Consider the following 15,508-nt stretch of genomic DNA (forward strand, 5'->3'; position numbering starts at 1 on the left):
AAAAAAGTTAGTCAGGGCCTAAATGCACTATAGTTTGTGCTCATGTTAAGTTTCAGTGGCAGGATCTTCTTTCTGTGGTAGCGCATCATGAAATCTCTGTTTGCTCTAATGTTTCTGTATTTGCCAGACAGAAGCTGGGTAGTAAGTTAGACAGAAATATAGAGACAGATGTACAGAAAAGGAGAAGGGAAAGAACAAGGAGAGGAGGGCTGGGGGAGGGTGGGGGGCAGCCTGCATTTGGAGGGCTGGGATAGGGAAGAGGCAAGTCAGGGGAGAACACAGGAAAGAACACAGAGAATAGAGAAGGAAGAAGAGGGCTGGTAGGGGGTTGTTGACAGAGAGAGAGAGAGGAAGGCCAAGGTTGGAGCTCTAGAAGGAAAAGAGGAGGAATGAGGAGCTACACAGAACAAAAGTGAGTGCAGGGCGCAGAGGCAGCTAGAGAATAAACTCAGACAGAGAGCTGGTGGATGTTAGATACATGAGGAAGAACCCAAAAGAAGAAGAAAACAAATGGGAGCCTATGGGGGCAAGAAGCAGTATTTGGGAAACTGGGGGAAAGTGGAGGATGAGAGGAAGGGTGAGTAGAGAAACGATCCTGAGCTCAGCGGAGGTTTAATTCATCAGACACTAAAAAAGCTCAGCGAAGGACTTTCTGCCTCACCCAAGAGAGCGGAGTGAGGATGGAGGTGCATCGTGAGGAGAAAACATCAGGGGCAAGACTGATGGAGAAATTGGGTGGTCGGGACATTTGACATCTGGCCAATGAAGGCTGATGGAAAACAACTTTTATTCAATTAGGATAGAAATGTTTTCAGAAAAGCTGACTGTAATTAGCATGAATTTAGTGATGAATGACCAAAAAATGCATCACTAATCTAAAATACTTCATGAACCTATTAAACGTGAGGCACAAGTTTGCCAAATGCTGAGACACTTGGTTAGATGCACTTGGATGCCTTAGAAGCCGTCTCCATTCTTGGTCTGGAACATTCATAGGTGTGATATTGGCCACACCAGTTCTACAAATGAATTTTAGTAAGACTGGGTGGTAAAGGCTAACTTCTGGCTTTGTTTTCCCAATAGAAGTGTTAAATCTATGTAACCTTAGGTTTTTAAAGGAATATATGTATTATTACTGAGAATAGTTAAAGGGAAAATTCACACTGTTCTCGGCTAGTTGTTTACTGTTATTTTTAGCTTATGTGTTTAAATAGATTGTCTATCAGGAAAAATAAGTTAAATATAAAATTGTTCTACTAATATTTTGCTGTAATTCTAAAGGCAGTATGTAAAGGAGCTATGTAATAGTGTAATTAGATACTACACAAATCTTCTGGACATTCATTTCAGTAATACTGATGTCCTATTACTGAGGTGTGGTGGTTTTTATTTTGCTAATACTGAGTTAAAGCCCTTCATTTTCTAACATCATAGAGATTTTTTTTATCCTATTAGAGTCATCCATAGAATGCTTTTAAAACCAGTTTTCCAAATAATATATGTATTTTTAAACCCGCCACTGGATACCCAGACTGCAACTGGGCTTTTCCCAATCTTGGCAATATTAGCAGTGATGCTGACTTTCAGTATTGATGGCAACCCTGTAGGAGGCTTGACCATTCCAATTTTGATTTTATTTTTAAAGTGTGAACTTTCCAGAACCCTGAGCAAAATGAGTGCAGCGATTTTCTTTTTGTAGGACAAGAAGACAGAAGAGTTCTTCTCTGTGGTGACTACAGACTAGAGGAATGCTCTAGTGAGTTTCCACTTCAAGTAGTACCCACTCATAAGCCGGGGGGGCAGACCCTTCTGTCTAAACACATCTTTTATTTGTGTTCCAGCAGGTGCAACAGGTTCAGGTGTTTGCTGATGTCCAGTGTACAGTGAATCTGGTAGGCGGGGACCCTTACCTGAACCAGCCTGGTCCACTGGGAACTCAAAAGCCCACGGCAGGACCACAGACCCCCCAGGCCCAGCAGAAGAGCCTCCTTCAGCAGCTACTGACTGAATAACCACTTTTAAAGGAATGTGAAATTTAAATAATAGACATACAGAGATATACAAATATATTATATATTTTTCTGAGATTTTTGATATCTCAATCTGCAGCCATTCTTCAGGTCGTAGCATTTGGAGCAAAAAAAAAAGGAGTTCACTTTTGTTGGGAGATTGAGAGATGTTTTTGTTTCTTTCTTTGTAAAGGCCTTGGATATTGAAAAAATAACAAGGCAGAACAGTTGGACAATCTCTCTCTTGAGCCAAATTTAATTATTCTTATTTTTGTAATCAGTCATTGGCTTCTTATCTGGATGAAGGCTTTCAGAGGAGAACCAAAACGACCAGTTCCAAGGGGAAGATAAAGCTCCGCCTCCTCTGGCTCAGTCCCGACCCCACCCAGGAAGAAGGGCCCGGTGGGGCTTTGCCTGTGCCCGTCCACCAAAGGCTGTCACATGCCCCTCAGTCAACAGCGCTCCCCTTCCCAACCCCAGGCAGCTTGTGTGTACAGTCAGCTTCTTCTAGCAACTCTATATCTGTTGGCTTCAAGAGAATATTTTGCCTCCACATATGTACCCCTTCTCCTTTTTTTAAAGATGGATTTAAACCAAGATGCCTCCAGGAACGAGGATGAAATGAGTATATTCACAGAGGAATCCAAAAATTACAGTTTGGGGGAAAATGCAATAATTTTTGATGAGATGGGTGAAGGACAAGAAGTGAGTTAATGTCAATTATTGTAGATACAGTTTTCTGATTAGATCTGGAAAAAAGGCAGCCTGTTCTTTCTGCTTTTATTGTATTAACAGCTGAGGTAGCTAAAGTTATTTAAAATAAAAATTAAGTTTATGATTCAAGTAGCTTATTTTTCCCTTTAAATCTCACTGTAAATATATTTGATTTCTTGTAGAAATTGATTTCCTTCTGTTTAATTTTATGGTTTTATTATCATATTCTTGATTTTTTTCTAAATTTCTGTGTGTGAAATATAACATTGAATTGCAGTTACATTTGGCTAGTAATATTTTATTATTTTAATAACTGTGACGCCATGTATGGATTTACTTTGGGGTTCAAATCAAAATGCCAGAAAGAGCTGTTCCAGATGAGCTGTTCCAGATGAGCTAGAGCATCCTGCCCTAGAGTGTCCCTGGGACCATCCGACGGGAGCAGCACAAGGAGTTATCACCAGAAGTGCACAGGCTACTTGTACAGAGAAAAATTAGTACTCAAAGAAAATCTTCTTTTTTTTTTTTTTGATTGACTTTGGGAATCTGAATTTTCATCAGTGCAAATATAAATCTCTCTATCCTGCTCTGAGGCTAATTGGTACCATATTTTCCCTTTATGTCTTGTCACTCTGCCACATCTTGTCTCATCCTGGCCTCTGAGTCAAGGACCCAGTGAACTGACTTTCCAGTTCTAGAAGTTCCACTTCAAGGCCAGGAAAGCTTGAGAAAGGTATTGTGGAAGAAGCAAAGGTAGACCCCCATCAGTCACCTTTACTGCACCTCTGGGCCTGTGAACGAAGACATCTGACATTGTGCACCAGCTACCTCTGCTTCCGTGGCAGAGAAAAGGCCATAAGAACTAACAATGGAAGAGGAGCATGGACTCAGACATCAAGGAAGAAGCCATTTTCCCAGGTCCTCCTTTCTGCATCTCACCACCCCTAGTTACGAGTAACTCCACTGGACAGCATCTATTCAGAAACTACCGAATAAAAAGATTGGTGGAAGGGTTCAAGTGGGTAGCAACTATGAAACAGAAATAGGACACTCAGTTACAAACATTATCTCTTTTAGTTTGTGAGAAAATGCATCCCTGATTTCATTCATTCCCAGCTTGAAAGCCCAGCCATATTACTCTAGTCCCTCCCAAACTGCTCTAGGAGGTCATTTCTGTTTTGTTTGTGATATTTAGACGTGCAGACTTCAGGAAGTTCACCTTTAACTTCAGCATTCCAGATGAAGTTTCCTGATTCAGTACTTTTGCATAAGAAACTAGAAAAAAAAAAAGTGGTAAGGAAAATTGGAGATGCTAACATCCTCCCCCATCCCAACTGCACCTTAAAGTATGCATGTCACCTTCAAGGTTTTATAATTGCACTGTTTGTTTTATGTATGTACAGATTAAAATTATTGCTACATTTGAGGAAAATAAAATTGCTTGCTTCTATGTAATTCCTGTCATTCCACAGGAAATTCACTTTTCCAGCTACTGAATAGAATTTGTCTAACAACCTTGTGGGTTGCCTCTTCATTTACAGGGAAGAAATGAAACCTACGTCCTGCAGGAATTGCCAAAGCCTAAGATGACTAATGAATAATTAAGGGATAATAAAAGACAGGATCCCTGAAGCCAGGGCTCCTCGAAGTCACCCTAATAAGAACCAGCCCAGTGAAAGTTGAGTTCACAGCGAGGTCGTGGTAGTAGGCTGTGAGGAAATTCTAACTCTGGCCGCTTGTCTGATAATTAAGCATTCTGGCCCTGCTGTTTCTTGACCCAGGAGACCTGGTCCAAGCAGTGCTTCTTAGCTACAAGATACCATCTCTGCCTCAATCATTCGTTTTTATATACTAACATTTAGTATTATTATACACAGTATACAGATGTTGAATCTTACTTGAGGAGGCTCCTTCCTGACAATGACATTTTTACAAAATGTAAGCCCTGTTTCTTGTTTGTGTGTTTTAAAGGCAGCCTAAATCCACCAACACTTGGCCAAGTGGGGTGGGCCAAGATTAGGAGGGGGAGTAGGTGAGCAACTGTGATTCTAGAGGGAGAGGGAGAGTGTTTATCGCATACACATTCCTACACACAAAAATACACACAAATTTGGTAGCTGTTGTCATATATATGTTTGGGGGAACAAAACTGAAGAGAGAAAAACCAAAAATCAGAGTAAGGTAAAAATGATACTTCTCTTACATGAGGCTGAACATTGATTTAAATTTATCCCAAGGTAGGGTTGGGAAGGCCATTAGAAAAACAAGTAGTAACAATTGAGGAAAAAGTGAGGTTGAGACAGAACTTCATCTTCTTCCTGGTTTTGCCTAAGATAGGGTCTGTACTTAGAAACTGTCTCCTGGGCCCTAACAATCAAAGAAAAAGAGAGGACAGTTGTCTGTTTACAAAGGAAATTGTGCTAATTTCCTTATTGACGTTAACTGCTCTTCCCAGAAGAACTGCTCCACTTGAATATTCAAGTGAATAATTCAGAGCAAGGTCGATCCTTGACCATTCCTGTACCTCTGAAAAGGATCTTGATGATTTAATTAAGCCCATAAATTATTTTTATTGGAGAAAACTGCCAAAGGAAGCATTTTTCCGTCCAGAACCTTTTCTGCCAGCACTAAATTAGTTTTCTTTATATACTTCATGCTCATTGTCGCAAGAGCTCTTAACAAGATTGAAGAAACACAAAGCTCTGGCCTCATTCAATATATTGCGTTGTCTTTATCTGAGCCACTAAGGATATGGAAGGATCCAAACAGATACGAACCCTGCTCTCCCAGAGCTTATAGTCACATGGGGAGTGCTTACATGGTTATAATCACGATAGAATTAAGAAATATAAAGGAGAGTTAGAAGTCGCTTTGTGAGTGAGACCTTGCCTGGAGAGTGAAGGAATGTTTCCTTGAGGATGAAGTGGCATCTGAAGTGAGGTTTGCAGGATGAGGAGCAAGTAGCTCAGTGAAGAGCAGGGTGAAAATTCTGAGGAATGGCACGTGTGAAGGAGGGCTTGGAGACAGGAAGGAGCCCCAGAGAGCGATTCTTTTAAATTGTTAACCAGTGTGCTTGACTTCTCAAACATGTGAATAGAATTTTGTCAACCAGTGGACTGGAAAGTAATTTAAATTAGCCTTTGGCTCCAGGAGGAACATGAACTAGGCTTTGAGATCCTCACTTGAAAATTGTGTCAGCCAGGGGCTAAGTTCTCTTCCATGACTAGCCCTATCCAGCCAGAGGTAGAGGTTTTATATCTTTTACACAGTCTGTTGGGGCTGATGACAATATTTTTTTTAAATTCAGGGAAAATAACTTTGCACTGAAACAATTTCTAAGATGCAAAATTAGGTACATTATCTCATTCAATCCTCTGCAGTCCTTTGAGGGAGTTGTAAAGAGAAAGGTCATGACACAAATGCTGTCTACCAGTGGAACTGGGACTTGAAACCAAGTCTTCTAATTCCAAATTCTGGATTCACTCTCCTGGACTATATAATTAAGGACTCATTCAGAGTCTGCAGACTTTCATCTTTAATAAGGTTGTGTGACCTTAGGCAGTGCTTTCTTACATGAAATAACTCTTGAAAACAGGCTTTGAGAAGAGGGGTGAAAACTCAAGGGCTGAGAAGAGAGGGCCTGGCCCCTTCTCTGGATGCAGTCAGAGGCTGCCCTTTGGAGGCCTAAATGGGGGTGAGCTTTGGCATAACGTAGCAGGTATCCCAGTACAGTTTTGGGAGAGGTATCCTGTCCCTGCATATCTTAACAGGAAATGAAGAAGGGGCTCCATGAAACTGCAGCCTCATCCCCTTAGCTTAAAAGAATTTGAGGAAATGTGGGTTCCTTGTGGGGCAGGTATAAAACGACTGACAGAGGATCCCTTTTGTGAGGCAAGAAATTTGGTTTCTTGGAGTGCATCATGGAAGCATTCACTTTTCCCTAGCTTTTGATCCTCCTGCAGACAATAAATCTTTCTCCTATGCTGAAGTTTAGCTCTGGTCTAATCATTTGTGCTTGTCTCAGAACTTAGGTAGTTTGTGCAACCAGCAGGACCAAGTGATGCCCAGAAAGATATCCGTAGTAAACCTGAGACATTGGCTTGAGAAAAGAACTAAAAGGAATAATTTCTGTTCCATCAGATTTTCCTCCCTCTCAGATACCCAGACATCCGAAGGTATGGAATAAAACAAAAAACCTTAGATCGAGTTTTTAGTATTTATTTCATTTTTGATGAGCCGTTGCTGTACTGACACTGTGCTGGGCAGTGTGGGAAGTACAGCGACACTTGCCTGAATTTGCTTCCTTCCTAATAATGGAGATTATTATAATCAGTTAAATTCTTGTCATTTCTACTCTGCCAGGCTATATTGCTAGGCTAATACTCTTGTGCTAATAGTTTCTTAATTTGTATAGCACTTTCCCATACAATATGTCATTTGACCTTCAAAATCCTATGAAGCAATTAGTAGAGTAGGTCATAGCCCCATCTCACAGATGGTGAAACTGAAACTCAGCTGTATGGTCAGGTGGCTGGTAAGTGCTGGACCCAAGAGTCGATCCTTGGGCTTTGTGATGAAATCTGTCATCGTCTCCACTGCCCAGTACAACTATTAGAGATCAAAGCATGCTTAGACAATGACACATAGAGGCTCTGGAAATCCTTATGAGTTAAACCTTTCTCTCTAGAACTCCAAGTTCCTTAAAAACTTGTAGGGGTATTCCATTTTGAAAATAAAATTGGGCACTAATACTGAATGTGTTAAAATACTGATTTTTCCCCATATTTTAAATGTGTGTGAGGGTAATAGTTCTCAAACAAGTCCCTATACTCTCCCTGAACAGTTTCATCTTTTCCCTGGAACCCAGTACAGTTTACATTTATATGCATCGTTAAGTCCGCTCTTCTACCCAGGATGTAGTCCTCAATTTCCAACTGGTGAACATTACCACATGGATGGATCGCACCCCTACCCTCAGCACCTCAGACTTAAGTCCCAAACCAAATAACTCATTTCCCCATAAATATCTTCTTGTGTTCCTTACCTGAATTAATTACATCATCATTCTGTTAGTGGTCATTTTCAAGGCTTCCTCCCACTCATATTACCAAATTGCAAATTGTCTTTTGGAATGCCTCATAGCTGTCTTCTTCTTTCTAAGCCCACTGATTAGAGATTGAATTCTGGACTTAATTATCTTTTGGGAGTGATTATAGTAACTATCCTCATGCCTTTACATTCGTCCTTTACACAATCATCAGAGAAGTCTCTCTAAACACAACCTTCAAAATCTGTTAGTGACTACTTCTTGCCTATAGTTGATCTGAATCTCCTTGCCTTTTAAGCTTGAAGATCCTCTACACCCTCTCTAAACAAATGATCCTGCCACACTGATCTAGTCTCTATTCTTGGATTTACTATGCATGTTCCCTCTTCCATTGCCATATTCATTCTCTTTCCCTAGTCTATAATGCTCCTTCTTTCTCCTTACAAGTTGTCCTTCAAGGCTTCAGTTTAGATGCCCTTTCCAGGAAGCCTTCCTTGCCCACACTTAGTTTAGCCCCACTTCTGTACTGCCTTGTGCAGTGCTGGGGTCTCCATTTGGCACTCAGTTATATATACATGTTTTTCTCTTCCACCACATTGTAAGCTTCTTGAAGAAGAGGTTCACACCTCTTTTTCTCCCCTACAGTGCCTTACACTTAGTAGGCTCTCAACTGCTGATTAAAGAAATAGATTCAGAAGCAGTATTTTTAATAAGGGAAAGGAGCTGATGGATAGACCAGGCACTAACTTGTCTTCCTAGAGTCTGGGTTGTTAAGCTAAAGGAAGGTTGCAGAGTGTCCAGGAGTTCGAGATGAAGTCATGAGTCTATCCTGATAATTGTTCTTTTTTCATGAAATGTGAGCCTCTACATATTTCGAGAGTTTACAGAACATCTTATCTTTAATACTACCACTTTTTAAGGATGGTGTCTAAAAAAATTAATTCATATAAAAGTTACTCAAAAGTAGTACTTCATTACTTACAGTCCCAAGCAGCATATTTACATAGCTTAACTGTTAAACCCTTTACTTTCCTCAGAAATTACTTCCCCACTGAAGGTCAGCTGGTTGGACTGACTACAGTTTTTTTTTTTTAACATTTTTTATTGATTTATAATCATTTTACAATGTTGTGTCAAATTCCAGTCTAGAGCACAATTTTTCAGTTATACATGAACATGTATATTCATTGTCACATTTTTTTCTCTGTGAGCTACCATAAGATCTTGTGTATATTTCCCTGTGCTATACAGTATAATCTGGTTTATCTATTCTACAGTTTTGAAATCCCGTCTATCCCTTCCCACTCTCCGCCCCCTTGGATTGACTACAGTTAATGAGAAAACAGAAAAGGCAGATCAGGAGAGACAATCCCTTCCAGTTTTCTCTCCCAAGATGAATATATAGAATGCCCTACTGTATCTTTCACCTACAATATAATGCCACTGAGAAGTGATTCATGATGAAATTAAACAAGCATAAGATGGCTTTTTGTGAAATTTCTGTGAGATTGGCCTTTAAAATCACTGCCTCTGGAAGCTGAATAACTTAAGCAACTTGGAAAGTGGACAGATGGGACAGGTCACTGTACAGGAACACCTTCCTCTAACAGAACAAATGTCTACCTGGAATTCCTTTCCTCATACCTGAAGAGCCAGTCCTGCAGTTCTGCTTTGCTTTCAAATCTAAAGTAATTTATTACACACCTGCCTATACTAAATTTTAGGCTGCATATTTCCTGTTAAGTTTCCTTTTTAGCTTGCAAACTTTAATAAAATAGGCATTAATTTTTTAAATTAGCTTTTCTTTTTTTTTTTTTAACATTTTTCTGATGTTAGCAATTGTATTTTAAATGATAATTATTCAGTTAGCTAGACTTTTAAAGTTCAACCAAAACCAGCTGGGGAAAAGGCTGTGCATAAAATATACTCTGTTTAAAGACTCATACATATCTAAGCCTAGGCTTTAAAATTTCATTTTACCTTCTCTTGAAAGCTTTTAAAAAGCCTCTTATTAAGGACATTTTCATGTGTATATGAAAGTAGAAAGAATAGTACAATGAACCAGTTCTAGTTTTTAAAATCAGTCTTTGATATGTGATTTTTATAACCTCAAATATAGTGATGACTTCAGTCACTCTTATCAACTGCAAAAAGTAAGTTGTGGTTAGTCTTGGGACTCTTAAGGGTTTATCTTTTAAAATACTGAACAATAGCTATTTTAAAGAATGAATATTTTAAAGTAATAGTAATAACAATATATATATTTTCAGTCAACAAGTATTCATTTAATACCTACTATTTCCCAGGTACTGTTCTAGACACCGAGGCTACATCAGTGAAGAAAACTAAAACCCCTGCCTTTGTGGAGCTTGCATTCTACTGATCGTTGATTGACAAATGAACAAAACATGTGATGTGCTAGATGATTAGTGCTTTGAAGAAAAATTAAGTAGGGAAGGAGGGGTAGAGAGTACTACCGGAGGGGAGTGGTTGCAATTTAAAACAGGAAAGTCAGAATAGGTCTTCAGAGATGGTGACTTTTGAGTGACAACCTGAAAGAGGTGAGAGAGTGAACCATGGCAACATGGAGAAAGAGCTTTCTAAGCAGAGGAACAACAGTCTTGAGGCTGAGTGAATGCGGAGAATTGTATGAGATGAAGGCAGAGGTAACGAGGGCCAGGATGGTGTGAGGCCTTGCAGACCTGAATAAGAACGTTGGCTTTTACTCTGAGATGGGGGGCACCATTGGAGGATTTTAAGGAGGGGAGTGATGTGATCTTAACTTGGGTTTTGGAAGGATCACTCAGGATTTTGTGTTGAGAATAGCTGTAGAGAAGGCAAATGCAGAAGCAGGTAGACCGGCAGGAGGCTACTGTCATAGTACAGACGAGAGATGATGACTTGGACTAGAGTTACAGCTGTGGAAATTGTGAGAGGCGGTCAGATTCTGGATATTACTTTGAAAGTAGACACAACGGTATTTGCTGACATACCAGATGTGAAGTGAGAGACGAATCAAAAACAACCCCAAGGGTTCTTGCCTGAACAACTGGAAGGATGGAATTTCCATTAACAGAGATGGGGTAAGAAGCAGGTTTAATTTATTTTCTGTCACAAATTTGTGATTCCTGTTGGACATCCAAGAGGAGGACATGTCCAATCAGTTGGGTAGAGACAGGGCTGAAATCTAGGGGAGTAGTTGGGGCTGAAGATACAAATTCGGAAGTCAGCATAAGTTTTAAAGCCACGAGACTGAGAGATGACTGGATCCCAGGTCTCTTAACTAGGCTGCCTCCCTCATGTTAATCATGCCAAAGCAGGGTTTATTCCAGGGACAAAGATGGTTCAGTATTTGAAGTCTTGAAATACAATCCACCACAGTAACAGTGGAGAAGAACCTTATGATCATTTTGGTAAATGCAAAAATGTTATTTGACTTTTAAAAAATGCACATATATGAAAAATGTTTTTAATTTAGCAAACTAGCAGCAGAAGGGAGCTTCCTTATTCTGATAGAAAGTGTTTGCTAAAACTCTCAACAAATTAACATACCTAACAGTAAAGGTTTAAAAGCATTCCAAGTCAGTCAACAGCAAATCAAGGATACCTATAAACACTGCTATTATTGTACTGTGCATCCCAGCCAGTGCAAGGACCTGATCTGATGTCTCAATAATGCAACACAGGAGAAAAACACGGAGTATAATGATTGCGTTGAAAGAGACTACATTGTCTGTGGTGGTGACAGACATATAGTTCTTTTGTAGGGTATTGTTTAAATTGATCCTCAAACTTGAATTGATGGTTTAATTCTTGTTAGAAATATTCACTGGTGAGGAAACTAAGGCAAAGTTGCATAGCCTTTGAGTAGCAGAGTTCAGCCTTAATCTCAAATCTTTTGGGACTGTCAGCTGCCTTGCTCTTTCCATTTGTACCATGAGGAGATAACACCATATTTCTTACAGCTCAATTTTCATTTTGCAGCCACTTCATCACAGTCTTTTGCCCTGATTATTTCATTCAGACTCCTTTCTGATGTCCCAACTTTCCTCCCCATTCCCAACAAATACATCTTGTACTTGTTGCCAGAACAGTCTTCCTCTTGGATCATTAGCACTTCTTCAGAATTCCTTATATGTAGTGCTGGGAGGAGGTAGAATGCTGTATCCTCACTTCTTCCTTTACAGAGTGAGTTTAAGTAACAATGCTCCCAGTCTGTTGCTACACTCCTTCTCTTCCTCATGCAGGCTGAATGAATGACCTAGTTGGCAGATGATTGCCTTTGGTCCATATTTCTCAAGTGGGTGGAACTAATCTATCAAGGTTTAATAGATTGAATGCGGGGGATTTATTCTCTCTCTCTACTTCTCCATGTGACCAGTGGGATGGAACAACTTTGGTGAGTATCTGCTCAGTCTACTCATACTTTCCCTTAAGACAGGAAATTAGCAAGCTCATTCAGGCTATCTCATAAAGCTCTTTTCTAACTTATTGATGATAAAAGTGAGATCTTGTTTCTTCATCTGCTTTTTATCTTATAACTCAAGAACCTAGGCTCAGAACTTGGGTACCATTTTTTTGGCCCTTGCAAAGCCCAAGAGGCTAAAACCCAACCATAGGCCAGAATTAAGACCTACAGTATCTGGACCTTAACGTAGAGAAGAAACTCGGGCTGTGCTACCTTGACTTCAGAGGATGGCTAAAACTTGTGAGGTCATGGTAGCTGTGGACCGTGGTTCTCAGCCATTTTCCACACTAACACCTTCGCGTCAGTATCAGTGGTTCACTATTGCCACGATTCTTAAGCAGGAAACAATGCACACCCTAGGGTGGCATCTCAGGATCTGTGGAGAGGATATGGAGGATATGTTGATAAAAACCACCACAGAATGAGATTTTATCATGCCCCTCCAGGGGCACCCTCTGCATTCTGCCAGCCCCATGAGAAGCAATGACCAAGGCACTGATCCTCAGCTTTACAAGTTCAAAAACTCAATTTTGTCAGCTCATCCAATGATAATTGGGCCCTAGGGTATTGAGTCACACAACTCACAGTCACAGGAGGCTGACTTATAATCCAGAATGTCAATTAGCCAATTTAAAATAGAAGATACACTTTACAGCACTTGAACTACTCATGACCCCTTTTCAAACCATTCTCTAACTACTATCTAGATGACTGAAAACCAAATAAGTAACCAACTGTGGGAGGTTAAGAGAAAATTAAACTAGCCAAAGACTTGTTTTTTTGATCCCAGTCCTGCCACTGACTCTGATCTTGGGCAAGTCAAAGCCTTTCTGAATCAGTAAACTTAAGACAAGACTGCCAGCATTCACAAAACCGTCGGGATTGATTAGTGCGTATAGAAGCACTTTGTTAATTATAAACCATTTTTCAAATGTAAGAAACTTACCAAAGCATCGGAGAGTCTTTTCAAGGATTTGTCACCTTTTCTAGTTTTTGCAGCACAATCTTTGCTCCATTGGAGAATATTTTTTTTGTAAATGTGGTATGCAAGGCTAGATGTTGTGTACTTAGTGCCAGATTCTTGCTCTTCATCTTGGCTCCTCCTTATAAGCACATTGTACATTACCATAATGTGTCCATCTAAATCACACACATTACCGTATACCTTTTAGGCTGGCTGCCTCCAGGACCAGGCTGCTTCTAGTTACCAGAACCAGAGTTTCTGATTCAGTACGTCTGGGGTAAGGCCAGAGAACTTCTATTTCTAACAAGTACCCAAGTGATGCTGATCTAGGGACCACACTTTGAGAACCACTGGTCTAGCTCTGATAATGATCTTATCTGATTCTAATGAGAAAAGCTGCCACTTCCTGGCTACTGTCTTGCTCTCATTTGGGTCAGCACATGAGTGCCTTGTCCTTTCCTCACCTGGGTAAAAATTTATGCTATTTGTGCTCAGATCTTTGCTTTAGGGATCTGCCTAGCTCTTCTCTCCAAGCTGTGTAGACACTCAACTCTCTTTGGCTTTATCATTGTCTTACTGTAGAATTTGAACTTAAATATTTTTTTTAAAAATACAGTGTCATATGGAAACGTTTTCCTAACTGTTTTGAATGGAAATAGCAGGGAGTGGAGGGCATCAGTCCCTAGCAGAAAAGGAATTAGACACTGGCTTATGTGACTGAAAGCTCTTTGAGGGCTGAGTCTTACATTTTTACACTCAGGTTCTAGCACCAAGTGCCCCCGCCCTGTTCCAAGGGGTCTGTACATACTGACACATTTAATCCACACAGCACGCCTGTAAATCCCTGTTTTACAGATGAAGGTCCTGGGGCTCAGGGAAGTTGAGTGACTTGCCCAAGGTCACACAGCTTGAATGTATGAGAGCAGGATTTGGACTCAGGCAGTTTGATACAAGAATCTGAACTTAAACCACTATGCTATACTATATAACATAGTGCTCAGTAAGTCTGTTCCTTGTTATAAGAGGCTATATGTGTCCCACTTCATAGGAAATTCAGTCAACAGGTGTTTCTTTCACTATAAATTTAATGTATATTCATACTTTCCCCCACTTCCTTTCCTCTATTCTCAAAAAAGTGTCCTCTCTCTCTGTGCAAAGCCAGCCCTTCCTTATGCCCTTGACCCTACCTCTTATTTTCTCCTGAACTTCTCTTACCAGTTATTCTATTCAGTAAATTCAATCTCTCTTCTCCTTCTCCTCACCCATCAACTTGCCCAAGCATCTAAGAAACCTGTCCCCCCACCATGGGACCCAGCATTCACCTTTCCAGTCCCCATTCAATCATTGTCCTCTCTCCTCCTATTCAAGCTTCTTAAAACAGTTCCCTCTACCTTCCCTCCCATTCTTTCTCAGTAGATTCCAATCGGATTCCCACCCGTATATGCTGTTTAAACTGCTTTCACCAAGTTAACCAACATGTTCCCAAGTGCTGAGTATTTTCGGCTCTTATTTACTGCAGTTCTCTGCTGCTGCACTTAATTGCTTTCTCCCCCTTGAGACTCCATTCACTTGGCTTCCTGGTGCTGGTTCTGCCTTCAGAACTCTACCAGTTCTCCCTAGGAGACCCTATCCACTCTCCTAGTTTCAAGTGACTTGTCTCCTGTAAAGAAAAATCTTCCTGTCTAGTATCTTAGCAGCCTTGATATCTAGAGGGCGTAGGTGTGGGGTGGGGGGAAGTGTACCCATATTGCCTAGTACACTTCTGTGTGAATTATCTATCTATCTATCTATCTATCTATCTATCTATCTATCTATCTATCTATCTATCTATATATATGTCTTTTCACTAGATTCTTCACTACATAAAGGCAAAAACGTTTATTCATCTTTATCTCTTCAGCTCTCAGTACAGCCTGCCACAGCAGACATGCAACAGTTATCTGTTGAACAAATTACCCTTTATACACTTTGCTTCACAGATGTCTCCAAATGTTTATAGGAATATTTTAAGGACCGTACAGAGTGTTACAGACGTTTAGAAAAGGGAGCTATCATTTTTGGCTGGTAAGACTTTGTGAAGATGATAGCACTTGAGCCAGAAATAATTTAAGTCCAGAGGCAGGAAAGGGAGGGGTTGAGTATTAACATTTGACTCCCAGGCCAGAGACAGAAGAGCAGCAACTGGAGTGTCTTTGTTGAAGCATTAAGTTTGGATAAGGGAATAGAAGATTCACCTAAAAAGACAGGTATTGAAATACAAACGTGGAGGTCCTGAGGGCTAACCTAAGGATTTTATTCCATGGGCA

The 15,508-nt window shown here is 40.3% G+C and overlaps 1 protein-coding gene across 6 annotated transcripts in view; it reads left to right on the forward strand.

Moving 5' to 3' along the window:
• Nucleotides 1–4,237, forward strand: part of NCOA1 (nuclear receptor coactivator 1) — a 211,595-nt gene extending 207,358 nt beyond the window's left edge. Inside the window, exons 22-23 of one of the 6 annotated variants that reach the window (XM_032497135.1) lie at nucleotides 1,700–1,756; nucleotides 1,842–4,178. In XM_032497135.1, coding sequence (XP_032353026.1) covers nucleotides 1,700–1,744 — 45 coding nt within the window. In that variant the 3' untranslated portion in view covers nucleotides 1,745–1,756; nucleotides 1,842–4,178. Of the gene's footprint in view, nucleotides 1–1,699; nucleotides 1,757–1,841 lie in introns of all 6 variants that reach the window. The other 5 variants (XM_032497136.1, XM_032497132.1, XM_032497134.1 and 2 more) reach the window with 5 other exon arrangements.
• Nucleotides 4,238–15,508: the final 11,271 nt, after the last annotated feature.

The sequence above is a fragment of the Camelus ferus genome, chromosome 15, assembly GCF_009834535.1.
Source record: "Camelus ferus isolate YT-003-E chromosome 15, BCGSAC_Cfer_1.0, whole genome shotgun sequence".
Lineage (NCBI taxonomy): Eukaryota > Metazoa > Chordata > Mammalia > Artiodactyla > Camelidae > Camelus > Camelus ferus.